Here is a 17,969-nt window from a genome sequence, read left to right on the forward strand (position 1 = left end):
GAGGGGATCCAGTGTTTGGATTAATGGCATCAAAGGATATTGCAATAGATTTAAAAGAATACAGAATTCAGGATAAAACTGGCCAAAAGATCCAAGTTCCCTATGATGGCTTTCTATGGTTGCAGGTGTGTATCTAATTTAACCAAGAACAAAAAGCAGTGGAAAGAACACAGAAGATTCCTGGGCAACTGTTGTATTTCTTTTTTTAAACATGTTTTTGCTTGGGGTACCTGGGTGGCTCAGTTGGTTAAGGTCTGCCTTTGGCTCAGGTTCATGATCCTAGGATCCTGCAATGCAGCCCTATATGAGGGGCTCCCTGCTCAGCGGGGAGCCTGCTTCTCCCTCTCCCTGCTTGCACTCTCTTTTGCTATCCCTCTCCCTCAAATAAAATAAAATCTTTAAGAATAAAATAAAATAAATAAAATGTTTTTTGCTTCTGTCAAAGTTACCAGCAAACACATATCAGCAAACATATTTTACATAGTCAATGGCTCAAAGAAATAGTTCCCCACTGCTCTCTCCACTCCTTTCCCAAATACAGATGCAATTGTTTTACCTTTCTTCTCTATATTCCTAAATATATATTTCTACTTCTTCATTTTTCAGTTTTAAGATTATCTATTGACTTCTCACCATGCAACATATGGACTTAGCTCTATGCCCTGAACCTGTTCCCATCAGCCATGCTTTATATACTTCGTATCCCTTCAATCTTTCCAAGTATGAGGGGACCAGAAGAGAAGTATTACCATTTAACTACTAGGTAGCAGGAATATGGGGTTTACTACACTCCTTTCTGATACAGAAATACTTTGTAATCTAAAAAAAAATTCTGAGAGGGAGACCCAATTTTGGAACTGGGAAGTTTTGTTTTACAACTTTTTGTGATTTTCCTGATACAACAGATGTGTCTACTCTAATGATTACAAGAGAAGTTAAATTGACAAAATAATTATTACTAAACTCAGTTAACTCTCATCATAGATCTGCTCCTGTATATTCACTTTGGAACTAATATACTGGCCACTGAATTTCAGATAAAGAACCTAATAAAGTCAATATTAAAATAAAAGAATTTATAATCAATTATTTATTAAGGAAATAAGAGTTATGTGAATTATGCAGGTAAAATGCTAAACCTGTCAGCTATTCTTGTCAGAGCAAGAGTATTCCTGCTTATAAATTCCTATTTTTTAAAGGTTATTTATCTGTTTATTTATTTGAGAAAGAGCATGAGTAAGCGAGTAGGGGGAGGGCAAAGATGGAAGGACAAGGACAAGCAGACTCCACAGTGAGCACGGAGCCCTACATGGGGCTTGATCTCATGACTCTGAGGTCATGACCTGAGCCAAAATGAAGAAGTGGACCCTCAACCAATGGAGCCACCCAGGCACGCCTGTTCCTGCTTATAAACTTCTATTAATAAATCCTTCATTCCCTTTATTCTTCCACCATGAAGTTGTCACATTATGGATCTTAAGATTATGTATCCATAAAATTTCCATATAAAGTAGTATATATTATAAAACTTTGAGACAATATTCAAGTAGAAACAGCTTAAGTTGTAGAAATTTGCCTCACTGCAACCCTTTCTGATTCCCTATCATCTAACTGAAAGACAGCAGTTGCAAAAGTCATCACAATTGCTGTGGCCTTTTAATGTTGCCCATAGCCACAATTCTGCAACTCCTCACAAATGACACACAAGAGCCAGATGAAAATGTATCGGTCTGTAATCTGTAGATGTATAAAAGTAGTCACTATCATAGTCATTCCAAGCTATCATGCTCTTGAATAGAGTTTAAGGGTTTATGTCTTTTCAAAAGCAATAGTGTTTAGGTATTTAAGTAACTGTGTAAAGGCAATGTGTATCAGCTACAAAAAAACATCCAAAACATGTTATAACTTTAACACTTAAATTATCAGCTTGGGACATTCCATTCTAATTCCCAAATAAACAGATGTAAAGAGGAAAAAACAGTCAATTATTGGAAACAAACTGTAAAATTAAAGAACCACCATAATGCAAACAAAATGCAGCATGTAATATAGTACATTAGGCCCAAGGTCTCATGCAGAGAAATATGGTTGAAATGGCTTTTCACATCTGTACAGTGTAATAGTATTATGAGAGCTATGTAGGAGTCACAAAATAAAGTTTTATCAAACACTAAAGACCTTTAATTTCTAACCTGCAGGTGTTACCTATTCGAAACTTCATTTAAAAATAAAGCAACTAATAATAAATTTATTTTTTATTGGTGTTCAATTTGCCAACATACAGAATAACACCCAGTGCTCATCCCATCAAGTGCCCCTCTCACGGAAAAAATAAAATAAATAAAAATAAATAAATAAATAAAAAATAAAATAAAATAAAATAAAATAAAATAAAATAAAATAAAATAAAATAAAATAAAAATAAAATAAAATAAAATAATAAAATAAATAAAATAAATAAAATAAAATAAAATAATAAAATAAAAAATAAAATAAAATAAATAAAATAAAATAAATAAAATAAAATAAAATAAATAAAATAAAATTAAAAAATAAAATAAAAATAAATAAATAAATAAATTCTGGCTTTAAAATAAATAAATAAATAGATAAATAGATAAATAGATAGATAAATAAATAAATAAATAAATAAATAAATAAATAGCTAGCTAGCTAGCTAGCTAGCTAGCTACAGGGAGTGCCTGAGTGGCTCAGATGGTTAAGCACCTGCCTTCAGAGCAGGGCATGATCTCCAGATCCTGGGATCAAGCCCCACATCGGGCTCCCTGTTCAGAAGGGAGTCTGCCTCTCCCTCTCCCTCTGTTCTCCTGCTTGTACTCTCTGTCATTCTCTCATATTAGTAAATAAAAAATCTTTAAAAAAAATCTTTTTAAAGAAAGAGTTAAAGCAGCTGTTTAAAAGAAAAGATACATGGAAGAGAACATTGTATAGTTGTAATTTACCAAAGCAATGACACAGACTCCGAAAAAACTGAAATAACTATATAGTTCTTTAGGCTTCTTGTTCTGAATCACTGATTAATGATAAATATCTCTAAAAATGATGTTTACTAAAGGAAAAGAGACAATAAAAGTAAAATAGTCATATAATATCAGAAAAAGTATGAAAAGCAGGTGTCAATGGAGTAACATTTCAAATCTGCTTTACCTTGCTTAGCATGGGGCATTTGTTCAATACAATTTAGCTAGAGAGGTGTGTATCACCTAGATATGTGTATGAGTTATACACTGAATACATACATATGTTCTCTCTCACACAATTCTCTCTCTTGTGTGCTCGTGCTTACTTTCATAAACACACACACACACACACACCCATAAAATTTTTCCCATTCTATTAAAGAGAAAATAAAGGCAACGGAAGCTATATCAATCCTGTAAGAAACAGTAAGACATTTTTATATAGTTTCCCCAAATAAGTTAAAGTGTACCCCACTGAGATACTGGGGGGAAAAAACAGATTTATTCTAAATGAGTTCTAGATTGTTCATTTGACTTGATTTTCTGTTGAAAAGCAGACAAAATGTTTTCCTAACATGACTGTAAAAGGAGAATACTTCTACTTCTACAAACAAAAGTAAGCAAGGTAGGGAAATGAATCAACTGAGAATTACTATTATTTCCTGGACTGTCATCAGTTCTGGGAGACATCTTAGGAGACTTCCCTCAATACCAGCACACTCTGCCGAAAGAGATCACCTTACATTTCATTAAAAATAGTAAAGTCTTTATGTTTTGCTAATTTAAAATATCAATTTTTTCTTTCAATCATGTAATCTGAATATTTTTTCCAAGCTGAAATACTAATTTGGGATTTGTAAAGCCACATTTGGTTATAAACATCCAACATAGTTAAGATCCTTCATGAAAGTCCTTTTTACATCCATGAATCACATAAAAATAAACTTTAAGTGCACAGGTTAACAAACAGAACTTGTATACTTTATATGCTTTTAAAGCAAAGGAGTCTCACAAAGAGAAATATATGGATTAAAAAAAACTTTTTCACTTCATTCTCTATGTCAGATTGAATGTATTTCATTCAATGTCCACAAAAATCACTTAGCTTCTTTAGATAGTGTGAAAACAGGATGGCACAGAACCCGTTTTAATTAAAACTTACACTTTATCTCCCTTTCTGATATTTCCTACCCATTTCTTCTCCCGTCCCCTCTATTCCAGAACATGGAAGACTCCTAACTCTGGGAAACGAACTAGGGGTGGTAGAAGGGGAGGAGGGCGGGGAGTGGGGGTGACTGGGTGACGGGCACTGAGGGGGGCACTTGACGGGATGAGCACTGGGTGTTATTCTGTATGTTGGCAAATTGAACACCAATAAAAAACAAATTTATTATTTAAAAAAACTTATACTTTATTATTTCTCTAGCAATGTACAAAAAATTAAATTTTGGAACATATTTATACTACCACCTATTTGTTGTGACTTCTAAGATGATAAAAGAGAAAAAAAATAAAACAATAAAATAGCTCTTTTTATGAAGTCTCAAAAAAACAAGAAAAATTTCCTGGTAAAATTACAATAAAAACACAAAACAATAAACCTTTCTTGTTGGACAGCTACCTATTATGTTTAACAGGCTTAAACAAAATGTGTTAAAGGTCAAGAGTAAGTCATCTGATATGTCAAGTGCATAAGGTCAAAGGTACAATTTTATTAGGTCAGAGTTGGTATAAATAAAATCTTACATGTCAAAGAGGAAGAGTCACAGACAAGGTGTATATAACATAAAGACATCACAGATGACAAGTAATAACTTTAAGTAGAACAAGTATGTTTACTATAGATACCTCCACTGATGAAAAATGAAACTTCCATATGAGTAAATATAAAATTGCTTTACAATATCACATAACTCATATGCTATATTGCATGCTTGTCTTCAGGAAGAAAGGGCAATAATCAAGAATAACTACGTTGTGAAAACTTAAAGAAAATTTAATTCTTTTGAGCTTAAATAGTATACAAAATGAAAACATCAACCAAATCTCAAATCACAACAGCTAAATAAGAGGCTATGTATGCTATAATAGCTACAAAAGTTGGATAATAGTCCACATTATTTTCTTCCAAATCACATGAACTAAATAATACTTTCCTTCTCAACTTTCTTTGTTGAAGTAAAACACACAAAATTTAGATTTAAATATACATAATAGCAATACTCCAGAAAATGTTTAAACAATTTGTTGTAAATTAAATAATATAGTTTTTAATTAAGAGAAATTAATTAGAAATAATTTTTATGGGCAGCCCCAGTGGCTCAGTGGTTTAGCGCAGACTTCAGCCCAGGGCGTGATCCTGGAGACCCAGGATCGAGTCCCATGTCAGGCTCCCTGCATAGAGCCTGCTTCTCCCTCTGCCTGTGTCTCTGCCTCTCTCTCTCTCTCTCTCTGAATAAATAAATAAAATCTAAAAAAAATTAAGAAATAATTTTTATAAATGGAAGAATTTCATTTGTAATGGAATAATTAAACTCTAATTAATGAAAGCAATTTAAAAGTTTTTTTCAAAGTGGCATTCACATACACATGACACTAGTCCTAAACAGCAAACTTAGATATGAATGGGGGTAATTATATGAATGATTCAAGTAAAAAAAACAATCTTTAATTATTCAGTCTTAAAATATCCATACAATTTAAGTAAAGGACAAATATTATTTGAGGTAAACTAAATACATGATTAATAACATGATTAATAACATGTTTTATTAAAGCTATTCTATACAACCTTTCAGTTCAACTCAGCTCAGTAAGTTTTTATTAAATATCTTACAAAATGTCAGGCATTATATCAAACAATAGATATACAGGAATTAAATATTAGGAGACTTCCAATTCCAGCCACAATGAACTAGCTTATCCTGGACTTATTTTCCAACTCAAAACGTTGCACAAAGAATACAAAATGTCAATTTGAAGGCATTAAATAGCAGAGACAGCCAGGACTTGAGAGCCCATGATCCCTGAAAGAAAGGAAGCACATGAGGTGAGCTCCACACTCACTCTAAATTTTTCTTTAAGGGCTTATGTTGATTTTTGGCTTGGTAGAACACTGTAAGATGAAAATAGCATCCTCACTGAGCTGAATTAACAACAGAACCTGGTAGAGCTGACAAAGTGATTGGAACTTGAGAGGCAAAATCCTCAAAAAGAGGAAATCATAGGGAAGCAAGCCCAAATAACTATGTAATTTCAAGCATTTGGTCATGTCCAGAAATTCAGGAAAAACAGTAGCTTCAGGACTCCTACCTTGCTAGGATTTATTGATTTATTAAGAAGCAACCAAAGAACTACCTGTGCTTCTTGACAGCATTCAATCCAGACCAAAGCCTCCAAGTCCTTGAACTCTCTGCTCCCCAACCAATCACCTAGCACAAGCCCACACATCCTATAGTAGGTCCTTTCTAACACCTTATTGAGAATCTCCATATATCCCATAGTATGCAATTTCCATTCTTCTATTAAATGAATAAAACCCAATTTTATTCAACTACAGATATGTTCCTGATGGTCTTTGCCTGGAAAGCACTGACAAAAAGCTAAGAAAAAGAATCAACTATAGCTTCACATAAACATTAAACATCAATCTCATAGAGTTAGGGTTGATGAAAGAAGCCAGACACAAAAAGTACATACTGAGTGATACCATTTAAGTAACTTTCCAGAACAAACAAGACTAACTGATGGCACTATAGTCAGAGGCTAGTTACTTTAAAAAAAAAAAGATTTTATTTATTTATTCATGAGAGACACACAGAAAGAGAGAGAGAGGCAGAGACACAAGCAGAGGGAGAAGCAGGCTCCATGCCAGGAGCCCGATGTGGGACTCGATCCCAAGTCTCCAGGCTCACGTCCTGGGCCAAAGGCAGGTGCTAAACTGCTGAGCCACCCAGGGATCCCCGACTAGTTACCTTTTGCGGACATGTCTGAGACAGAGCAAGAGAAGGGCCTTCTGTGGTACAAGAAAGGATCTTTATCTTCATGTGAGTGAAACATGTAAAAATTAATTAAGCTATATACTTGAAATTATAAACAGAAATAGCATATTCATAGATTAACAATGTCATTCATGTCCAGATAATAGTCTAATGTAATATATAAAAATATTCATACAAATCTAAAATTGCATTGTCAACAATTATAAGATTAAATAATACATTTCCAAAAACTTCTAAATACTGTGCTCATATAAAGGTATCTATATATATATGACATTTATATTGAACTATTTTCTAAGAAATGTAGAGCATCACTAAACAATTCTTTCTTACATTATTAAAATATCAAAATACGATAACGTTTTTTACATTAAAATATATGAATAACAGTATTAAATTCTTATTTCTATGTTTCTTGTTAAAATGTATACTAAAATGACACAGGGATCCCTGGGTGGCGCAGCAGTTTGGCGCCTGCCTTTGGCCCAGGGCGCGATCCTGGAGACCCGGGATCGAATCCCACATCGGGCTCCCGGTGCATGTAGCCTGCTTCTCCCTCTGCCTGTGTCTCTGCCTCTCTCTCTCTCTGTGTGACTATCATAAATAAATAAAAATTTAAAAAAAAAATAAAAATAAAAAAAAAATAAAATAAAATGACACAAATATAAACTAAAATGTATACTAAAATGACACATATTTTAAGTTATTAAATGATATAGTTTTAAACAATCACATGAAAATGCAATTCTTTATGATAAAAAAGAGCATACTAGACAATCAACAAATATGTGTAAATGAATAAAAGTAAAGCTTACCACTTCTTCATCTGAAAGTTCACGCCCTTGGATGCTGCTATTCTCTCTCACAGCTTGCTGGTGTTTTTTTCCTTTAATATGACTAAAAAGATACACCTCTGAAGAGATCTAAAGGCATAAAATCGAAGCAATTATAATAAACATAATTATGTCTGATTATAAATATTATATAGTCTAAGCCAGCATACTACATGAAAATTGAGATCACTCAAGTCTTTTCATACTAGGCTTAAAAATAATTTCTTAAAAAAAATAATAATTTCTTTAAGACATCAATCTGAGGGACGCCTGAGTGTCTCAGTGGTTGAGTGTCTGCCTTTGGCTCAGAGCATGATCCCGGGGTCCTGGGATTGAGTCCCGCACCGGGGTCCCCTCAAAGAGCCTGCTTCTCCCTCTGCCTGTATCTCTGCCTCTCTCTCTCTGTGTTTCTCATGAGTAAATAAATAAAATATTTATAAATAAATAAATAAAACATAAATCTGAGAATCCTCTAGAAGATACATAGTCAAAAAAACCCATGCCTTCACAGCCAACCTTAACTGGGTATCATTTCTTCTACGTATCAAGATTCAAGTTTCAGCACTAAAAATGCTCTTTTTTTTTTTTTTTTTTTTTTTTTTTTTTTTTTGATCCCAGTACCCAAAAACATTGCTTGGGCTAACAATTAAGCAGGTATATATCCATTTCAGCAGCAACTGGTAGCATCAGCACTTTGCTATGCTACTCCTAAATGCCACTACTACTTTTATAGTACTTTGTATAAAAATCATAACAGAAATCCATAGTACTCAGCATATGCTTTAGTGTGAATTTTAAAAGACTGTTAGAATATATTTCCAGGGATCCCTGGGTGGCGCAGCGGTTTGGCGCCTGCCTTTGGCCCAGAGTGCGATCCTGGAGACCCGGGATCGAATCCCACATCGGGCTCCCGGTGCATGGAGCCTGCTTCTCCCTCTGCCTGTGTCTCTGCCTCTCTCTCTCTCTCTGTGACTATCATAAATAAATAAAAAAAATTAAAAAAAAAGAATATATTTCCATAGTATAATAAACTTTAGTAATAAATTCTAACATCACAATGCTAATAACAACAACCTACCAAGACATTGCAGAGAGAACACTGCTTCTTTCTTTCATAAGGGGTCAGTTTGGGGGCATAATCAGTATTTGCATGCCGCCCACTGCTTAACTCAGCAGCTTTTTCTTTTCTTTGTTCAATCTGTTCCATGTGCCTTCGAATGCTTTCATCATGCTGTGAAGGAAGTCAAAGTGTGAGAATATCAAAAACTATTCAAATTATATTGAGAACTTGAGAACAGAGAACTTGAGAACACAGGATTTCCATTAAACTTTCTAAAATTAAAGAATGTTTTAATGCAGTGTTAACCTGAACACTAAGAACAAGAATTTACATAAAGCTCTTTAATATCTGCTGCATGCACAGTAATGTCTCTTAAAGTGTACTTTCTAGACCTAAACCATGGGATATTATTCAGTGTTTTGTGGAAAAGGTTCTATCATCAAATAATTTTGAAAAACACTAAATTAAATAGATTTTTAATATAGCACTCTTTGGAGCCTCTAGTAGTTTCTGCACTCTATGACTCAATAAACCTAGTTTATACTAAGCCAATAAACCTAGTTTATACTAAGCCACATTTACACACTTATTTGACTACAATAAACTTTTGAGAAGCATTTCGGGGAACACACTATGAGAAATGCTGACCCATATGTGAAGAACAAGCTTATCCTCCTAGCAGACAAACCCTATCATGATACAGACCTCTACCTACACCAACTCCACACCATACCATTTCTAGTTGTTCTACACTTCCAGTGACTTTCCCCAAAACAACAAAAGAAAAACAAGACTGAAAAAAACACAATTCCAGACTTCTGATTTCATGTTTATACTTTTTCATATGACTGGAAAATTCATCCCACCAACTTACCTATCCTCCTATCCATTGAACTTATCTCTCTTCCAACTCAGGAGTTATTCTCTAAAATGCTTCCCTTGACTTTTAGAACCCTTCATGTTAGACTAAGGGTTCTCATCTGTACTTCCACAGCACTCCAAGTATACCTCTATCCATATGAAAAGTATCAGCATCTGAATCTCACACTAGATTAACGATTTCTTGAAACTCAGGATCATGCCTTACTCATCTCTATACCCCATGCCTACCACAAAGCTCAATAATTTTTGCTGCATTAAATTTAAATGAACGATAAAAGTTGTAAGACTATACAAACAATAAAATATGGTCTTCTATTTGATGGAATTTACTATCTCTGTGAGGAGCCAATGTGGAAATAACTGTTACACAGTGTGAAATACACTGCTAGAAACTGCATTACTAATGCTAAAGATTTTCTAGAAAATAGCAGTTTATCATAATTTCCCAAGTTACAATTGCACAATTCACAAGCAATGAAAAGCAAAACTAATTATACTAATCATCTTGTAGTTAATTTGTAAATAATTAAAAGTATGAATATTAGAAGCTAAACAGTAATGCCTTCAAGTCACTGACAAATTGGTTATTAATAAAACAAGAAATGTTAAAATTCCTTTAATTACTCTCCAGACTGTTTTAGCTTATTAAAATAAATTTAGTTTTTAGATAGCTGAGTTAGATGTGATCATAACCAAATCATGTAAGTTCTATTACCCAAATATTACAAATACAAATTAATTAAAATTTTTACACAATTCCATAAATAAAAAACTAATCTTATGCTCCACTGAAAGTTCTAGAATAATATCCTTACCTTGAGCTGAATCTTTTTCTGCAGCTCTTCCATTGCTTCTTGTTGAGCAGCTGTAAGTGCGGCCAATCTTTCTTCCCTATCTCTGTAAGAATATAGTAAAAAATTATAAACTCAACAGCTTGGAGTAACAAATTTCATGAGATTAAAAAATATAATTGGGATACAAAGACTTATATATTCTAAAGGGTTAATATTTTTGTCAGGAGAAACCTGACAAACACAGTCTTAGCCAGGGGATAAAGATTACTAAAATTATTCTTTTCTGAGTGCCTAAGTCCCAAATATATGTTCAATAATGTTTAATAAACAATACAAATTCTTAGTTGTAAAAATATATTTCTGGACCCAGATCAGGTATGGGTTGGAATACTACCTCTGGAGCTCTGATTTAAACATGGCATGTTGAAAACATATTTATATCTGTTGCCTTCCAAAAAGCCACTAAAACCACAAGAAATAAGTAGAAAAGGCATAAAATCACAAAGGCAAAAATAACAGCAAAGGAAATAATCACAAATTATGAAACATACAAAGAAATATGACCAGGCTTAGAAAAAAGCAGTCAACTGAAACTGTCTCTGAAGGAGGCCATATGCTGTATTTAGTAGACAAAGACTACAAAACAGCTGTTACAAAGATGTTCAAAAAAATTAAAAGAAAGTATGCCAAACTAAAGAAAAATATGATGGCAATGATTCAACAAATAGAGAACCTCAACAGAGAAACAGTAAGTTTAAAAAAAAGAAAACTTTCCAATAAAAGGAACCAAGAATACTTGAACAGATGGCTGATGCTAGAAGTTGAGTAGAGAAAACATAAGATGATTATGGAGGATCTTACAGTGCCAGAAGAGCAAGAAAGTGCTCAAAAAACAAAATAATGAAATATGTCGAAGGGACACAGGGGTCAAATGAAAGAGCTTCCAATATCCAAAGTTGGAACAATTTGAGTAATAAGATAAATAACATAATATTGGTTTATAACACAATGTATAAAATAAATATAAGTCCACACTGACAGTAAAAAAGGCATTTAATAAATAAGTAGGGGAGAAAAGACAAATGTCCTTTAGAGAAGAATTGCAAATAATTTACATAGGAATTCTACTCTCAAGGAAGTAATTCCCCACTTTTCCAGCATTGGCTATTGCTTCTAAGGAGGACAGCATAGAGAAAATTTTAAAGAAACTATACAATGGAGAAACCTGACAAAAAAACACAATCTTAGTGGATAAAGATTACTAAAATGAGTGATAAGTCTAATAGACAGCATGAATCTTTGACATGTTACAAATGGTAATTCATAGTCACCTCTGTGCTCTTCCTCCAAAAAAGCTATAACATCAATCTAACCAGGAGAAGAACACCAGACAAGTCCTACCTGACGGACATTCTACAATACACTTGACCACTACTCAAAACCGTCAAGGTCATTAAAACCATGGAAAGTTTGAGAAAATGTGACAAATCAGAGATGCCTGCAGAGAAATAACAATTAAATATCTGAACAAATACAAATAATAACTAAATACTTCCCGAACGTGATTATATACAGAACTAAATAATCATGAAGAGAACCAACTACAAATCATAATCAAACAGGTTACAGACACACAGAAAATTCTGAGAGCAGGAAGGAAAAAAACAATTCACCTTATACAGAGGAAAACCAATATGATTAATGGCTAACTTTTACATCAGAAAAAAAAAAAAAACAGGGGGATCCCTGGGTGGCGCAGTGGTTTGGCGCCTGCCTTTGGCCCAGGGCGCGATCCTGGAGACCCGAGATCGAATCCCACATTGGGCTCCCGGTGCATGGAGCCTGCTTCTCCCTCTGCCTGTGTCTCTGCCTCTCTCTCTCTCTCTGTGACTATCATAAATAAAAAATAATAATAATAATAAAAAATAAAAAAAAGAAAAAAAAACAGAAGTAAAAAGATTCTAAGTACTGAAAACAAAAAAGAATAAAACCAAGAACTCTGTAACCAACAAAACCTCATTCAAAATGAAGGAAAATGTTAAATATACTTCAATAACAAAAATTTTAAAACCAGACGATCCACTGGAAGAAAGACACTCTCTTCAATAAATGGTGCTGGGAAAATTGGACATCCACATGCAGAAGAATGAAACTGGACCACTCTCTTGCACCATACACAAAGATAAACTCAAAATAGATGAAAGATCTAAATGTGAGACAAGATTCCATCAAAATCCCAGAGGAGAACTCAGGCAACACCCTTTTTGAACTTGGCCACAGTAACCGGAGAAGGACAAACAGTGTATGTTCTCATTCATTTGGGGAATATGAATAATAGTGAAAGGGAATATAAGGGAAGGGAGAAGAAATGTGTGAGAAATATCAGAAAGGGAGACAGAACATAAAGACTTCTAACTCTGGGAAATGAACTAGGGGTGGTGGAGGGGGAGGAGGGCGGGGGGTGGGGGTGAATGGGTGACGGGCACTGAGGGGGACACTTGACTGGATGAGCACTGGGTGTTATTCTGTATGTTGGTAAATTGAACACCAATAAAAATTAATTTATAAAATTAAAAAAAAATTTTAAAACCAAAAACAAAATGAAGGCAAGGTATTCCCAGATATGCAAATAGCATAATTCAATGACAGCAAAATTCCCGTACAAGAAATAGTGAAAAAAGCCCATCTAGCTAAAAAGCAATGATACCAAAAAGTAACCTGAATCCACAAAAAAAAATGAAGTACACTAGAAATGGTAAATATGTTAATAAGTATAAAGGAACATAAAAATATATTTTCTCTTTTATTCCAATTTCTTTGAAAAATGTGGCACTACATAAGGAGATAATTATAACATTGAATTGTTGAGTTTATTACATATATAGATTAATACATGTGACAATAATAACATGAAGAAAAGGCTATAAAGCTATAATGGAACAAAGTTGCTCTATAATTAAGTTAGTTTTAATCAAAAGTAGATTGTCCTAAGATGAATATTGTAATAAAGAGAGCAACCACTAAGTAAAACAACTAAAATAATAGTTTTAAAAATCAAAAGAAAGGGGTGCCTGGGTGGCTCAGTTGGTTAAACATCCAACTCTTGATTTTGGCTTAGGTCATGACCTCAGGCTCCTGGGATCAAGCCCCAGGTCAGGCTCCCTACTCAGTGGACAATCTGCTTCTCTCCCTCTCTCTCCCTCCTTCTGCTTGTTCTCTCTCTCTCTCCTCAAATAAATAAACAAATCTTTTTTAAAAATCAAGCGAAAAATTTGGGATCCCTGGGTGGCGCAGCGGTTTGGCGCCTGCCTTTGGCCCAGGGCGCGATCCTGGAGACCCGGGATCGAATCCCACATCGGGCTCCCGGTGCATGGAGCCTGCTTCTCCTTCTGCCTGTGTCTCTGCCTCTCTCTCTCTCTCTCTCTCTGTGAGTATCATAAATAAATAAATAAATAAATAAATAAATAAATAAATAAATAAATAAATAAATAAATAAATAATAATCAAGCGAAAAATTTAAATGATGCACTAAAAAGTATTAACAAAAAAGGCAGCAGTAAGAGAGAACAAAAAACCCTTGAGATGTCTAGAAAACAAGTATCAAAATAGAAGACATAAATGCAATCATCTCAATAATTATACTCCATAAGAATGGACTAAACACTTTAAAGGGCAGAAATTAGATTGAAAAGGAAACCTCAAATATATTTAATCTACAAAGGACACAGTTTAGATAAAAAGATGCAAAAGGGTGAAAGTAGAAGGGCAGAAAATGTCATATCATGTAAACAATAATCATGGTTATATTTAAAACAGAAAAAAAGTCTACTTTAAGGCAAGAAACATTTTTTTAAATGTCAAAGCAGAACATTTCATAATGATGAAAGAAAGGGTCAATAACCCAGGAAGATATTATATGCCCCTAACAGTGCGGCACCAAAAAGCAAAAAATTGTCAAAACTGAAAATATAAATAAACAATTCAACAATATTTGGGAATTTCAATAACCATCTATTAAAAATTAATAGAAGAAAACAGAAAATCAGCAAGTATACAGAAGTCTAGATAAAACCATCAATTAACTGACATTTAAAGAACACTCCATCAAAGAACAGACTACAAATACTTTACAAGAGCATGTTGGACCTTTATCTAGGATAGTCTATACCCAAGGCCATAAAATGAGTTCCAATGAACCTAAAGGAAATAAAATTACACAAAGTATATTCTTTGACTACAAGAGATTCAATTAGAAATAACAGAAAAAAAAAAGAAATAACAGAAGACTGGGGATATTCCCAAGTTATTTGGACTCTGAGCAACATGATTCTAAATAACTCACGGACCAAAAAAAGTCATAAAAAATATTAGAAAATATCTTTGAGTGAAATGAAAACACAATATATAAAAATTGATGGGATGAAGTTAAAGTTCTAAAAAAAATTATAACCTTAAATATTTATTTATTTTTAAAGATTTTATTTATTTATTCATGACAGACATAGAGAGGCAGAGAGACAGGCAGAGGGAGAAGCAGGCTCCACGCAGGGAGCCCGACGCGGGACTCGATCCCGGGACTCCAGGATCACGCCCTGGGCCAAAGGCAGGCGCCAAACCACTAAGCCACCCAGGGATCCCCCCCTTAAATATTTATATTAGAAATGCAGAAATATCTAAAATATATCAACTGAAGTTTCAACCTCATAAAAGTAAGAAAGGCAGAGTTCATGAAATCCAAAGAAAAGAAATGATAAATATCTAAGTGGAAAATAATGAAATAGAGAACAGAAATAGAAAAACTCAATGAAACAAAAAGTTAGTTCTTTGGAAAAATCAACAATATGTATAAACCTTTAGCCAGACTAATAAAAAAAAGTAGTAAGATGAGACACAAATCACCAAAATTAGGAATGAAAGACAGATAACAGTATAGCTCATACTGAAATTAAATCCTTATAAGAAACAATGAACTTTGTAAAAATAAATAACTTAGATGGAAAGGTCACATTCCTAGTAAGATACCAATTATGAAAGCTGACTGAATAAGAAACAGAAAAATCCGAATAGACCAATAACATGTTAAATGGAAGACGGTTATTAAGGAGAGTACTTGTGATGAGCACTGGGTATTACATGTAAGTGATGAATCACTAAATTCTACTCCTGAAATCAATTATTACACTATGTATTAACTAATTAGAATTTAAATAAAAACTTGAAACATGAAAAAGGAGTTAGTAATTTAAAAATCTTCCCAAAAAGAAAAAAAAAATCAAAGCCTAGATGGCTTCACTTGTAAACTCAAACATTTAGCAAAAAAATAATACTTATCCTACACAAATAGTTCCTATAAACAGTGTAGGAAAAACCAATTCCTATCATATTCTAGTACTGCCATGATATGAAAGCCAGACAAAGGTATCACAAGAACATTAAACACCAATATATCGCATGTACATATCCTTTACAAGAATTTAGCAACATATAAAAATGATTATACACCATGACCAAGTAGGAATTAACCCAGGCATTAAAGATTGGTTTAATGTTGAAAATGAGTTAATATAACCTACCAAAAACAAAACAAAGCAAAAGCTTGCACGAATCTCCCAATGTATATACAAGATAAAAACATTTATTTAACAAAGCTCAGTCCATTCAGACTAAAAAGCACTTGACAAACTAGAAACAGAAGAGAACTTCTTCAATTTGATCATAGAGATTTATGAAAAACCTACAATTAACGTTAATAGTGAAAGACTAAATATTTTGCTACTAAAAGCAAGAACAAAATAAATACATACAATAGTGCAGCCTCTATTAAAATTATACTATAGCATGTAGCCAATGCAATAAGACAAGGGAAAAAAAACTAAAGACATCCATACTAGAAAGCAGGAAGCAAATTTATACTCGTAATTAACACTCGTAATTTGTAGATAATGTGAATCCTTTACATAAAACATCCTATAGAGCAACAGCAATGACAAAAAGAAAACTAACAAAACTAGTAAGAAAGTTGAACAAGGTCATAAAAAACAAGGTTGTAAGGTGAAATATATAAAAATTGATTGTATTTCTATATACTATCAACAAATATTACCAAAAATTAAGAAAATAATTCTAATCACAATGACTTCGAAAGGAGTACTTAGGAATAAATTTTAAAAAAAAGTGCAAGACCTATAAACTAAAACAATAACTAAAAACTAAAACACTATTGAGATAAATTAAAGGTGATACAGAGGTATCATATTCATGGATCATAATACACAATACTGTAAAGATGGCAACCCTCCCCACAATGAGCTATAGATGCAAAGCAATTTCTACCAAAATCCCTGTAAGGGGTGCCTGGATGGCTCAGTTAGTTGAGTGTCTGTTTTGGCTCAGGTCATGATCTCTGGGTCCTGGGATGGAGCTCCATGTTGGGCTACCTACTCAGTGGGGAGTCTGCTTCTCCTACTTACTCTTCTTGCCACTCATGCTGCTTATACTCTCTCTCTAATAAACAACCTGTTAAAAAAAAAATTGTTACAAGCTAACTTGTAGAAACTGGAAAACCTATTCTAAAAATTATATGAAAATACAATTTTGAAAAAGAACAACAAAGTTAACTTAAATACCATGATTACAAAACTTGTTATGAAGCTATAGTAATTAACAGTCTGGTACTATCATAAGAAAAAAAAATATATATATATAATGAATAGAACAGCATAGAGTCTAGAAATAAACCCTTATATCAATAATGACTAATTGATCCTGAACAGGTAGCAAGGCAATTGTGATGAAATGGTGAAAGGATAGTCTTTTCAACAAATGATAATGTGATAAATGGGTAACTATATGCAAATAAATATAGATCTTTGTTTTATACCATACATAAGTTACCTTAAAAGGAAAAAATATATGAATAAACAGACAAAAAGCAGAATCAAAGCAAAATGGGTGAAGAGGACAGGGAGATGCAGGTTTCCAATTATGGAATGAATAAATCACTGGAATAAAAGGCACAGTATAAGAAATATAGTCAATATGTTAATAGTGATATAACAGGACATATGGTAGCTACACTTGTGGTAAACATAGCATAATACATAAACTGGTGAAGTCACTAAGTTGTACACTTGAAACTAATGTAACATTGTGTGTCAACAATACTAACAATAAAAGTTGGTAAACTAAGGTCACCAAAAAACAAAAACAAAAACTAAAAACCCAAAAAGGAATTTTAGACCTAAATATAAGTGCCAAACTGAAACACTTCTTGAAAGTGTAGGAAAAAACGCTTTGTGATTTTTTTTTAAAGATTTTATTTATTTATTCATGAGAGACACAGAGAGAGAGCTTTATGATTTTGAGTTAAGCAAGACTTCTTAAATATGAAACCAAAAGCATTATGCACAAAACAAGTT

At 33.2% G+C, this 17,969-nt stretch overlaps 1 protein-coding gene across 7 annotated transcripts in view; it reads right to left on the reverse strand.

Annotated features, from left to right (window-relative positions):
* Window positions 1–17,969, reverse strand: part of SCAPER (S-phase cyclin A associated protein in the ER) — a 433,964-nt gene that overhangs the window by 274,876 nt on the left and 141,119 nt on the right. For all 7 annotated transcript variants that reach the window (XM_055319784.1, XM_055319782.1, XM_055319779.1 and 4 more), the window contains 3 exons: window positions 10,573–10,654; window positions 8,894–9,046; window positions 7,798–7,905 (listed from right to left, as the gene is read on the reverse strand). In XM_055319784.1, coding sequence (XP_055175759.1) covers window positions 7,798–7,905; window positions 8,894–9,046; window positions 10,573–10,654 — 343 coding nt within the window. The remainder of the gene's footprint in view (window positions 1–7,797; window positions 7,906–8,893; window positions 9,047–10,572; window positions 10,655–17,969) is intronic.

Source organism: Nyctereutes procyonoides, unplaced genomic scaffold (genome assembly GCF_905146905.1).
Source record: "Nyctereutes procyonoides isolate TBG_1078 unplaced genomic scaffold, NYPRO_anot_genome, whole genome shotgun sequence".
Classification (NCBI taxonomy): Eukaryota; Metazoa; Chordata; class Mammalia; order Carnivora; family Canidae; genus Nyctereutes; species Nyctereutes procyonoides.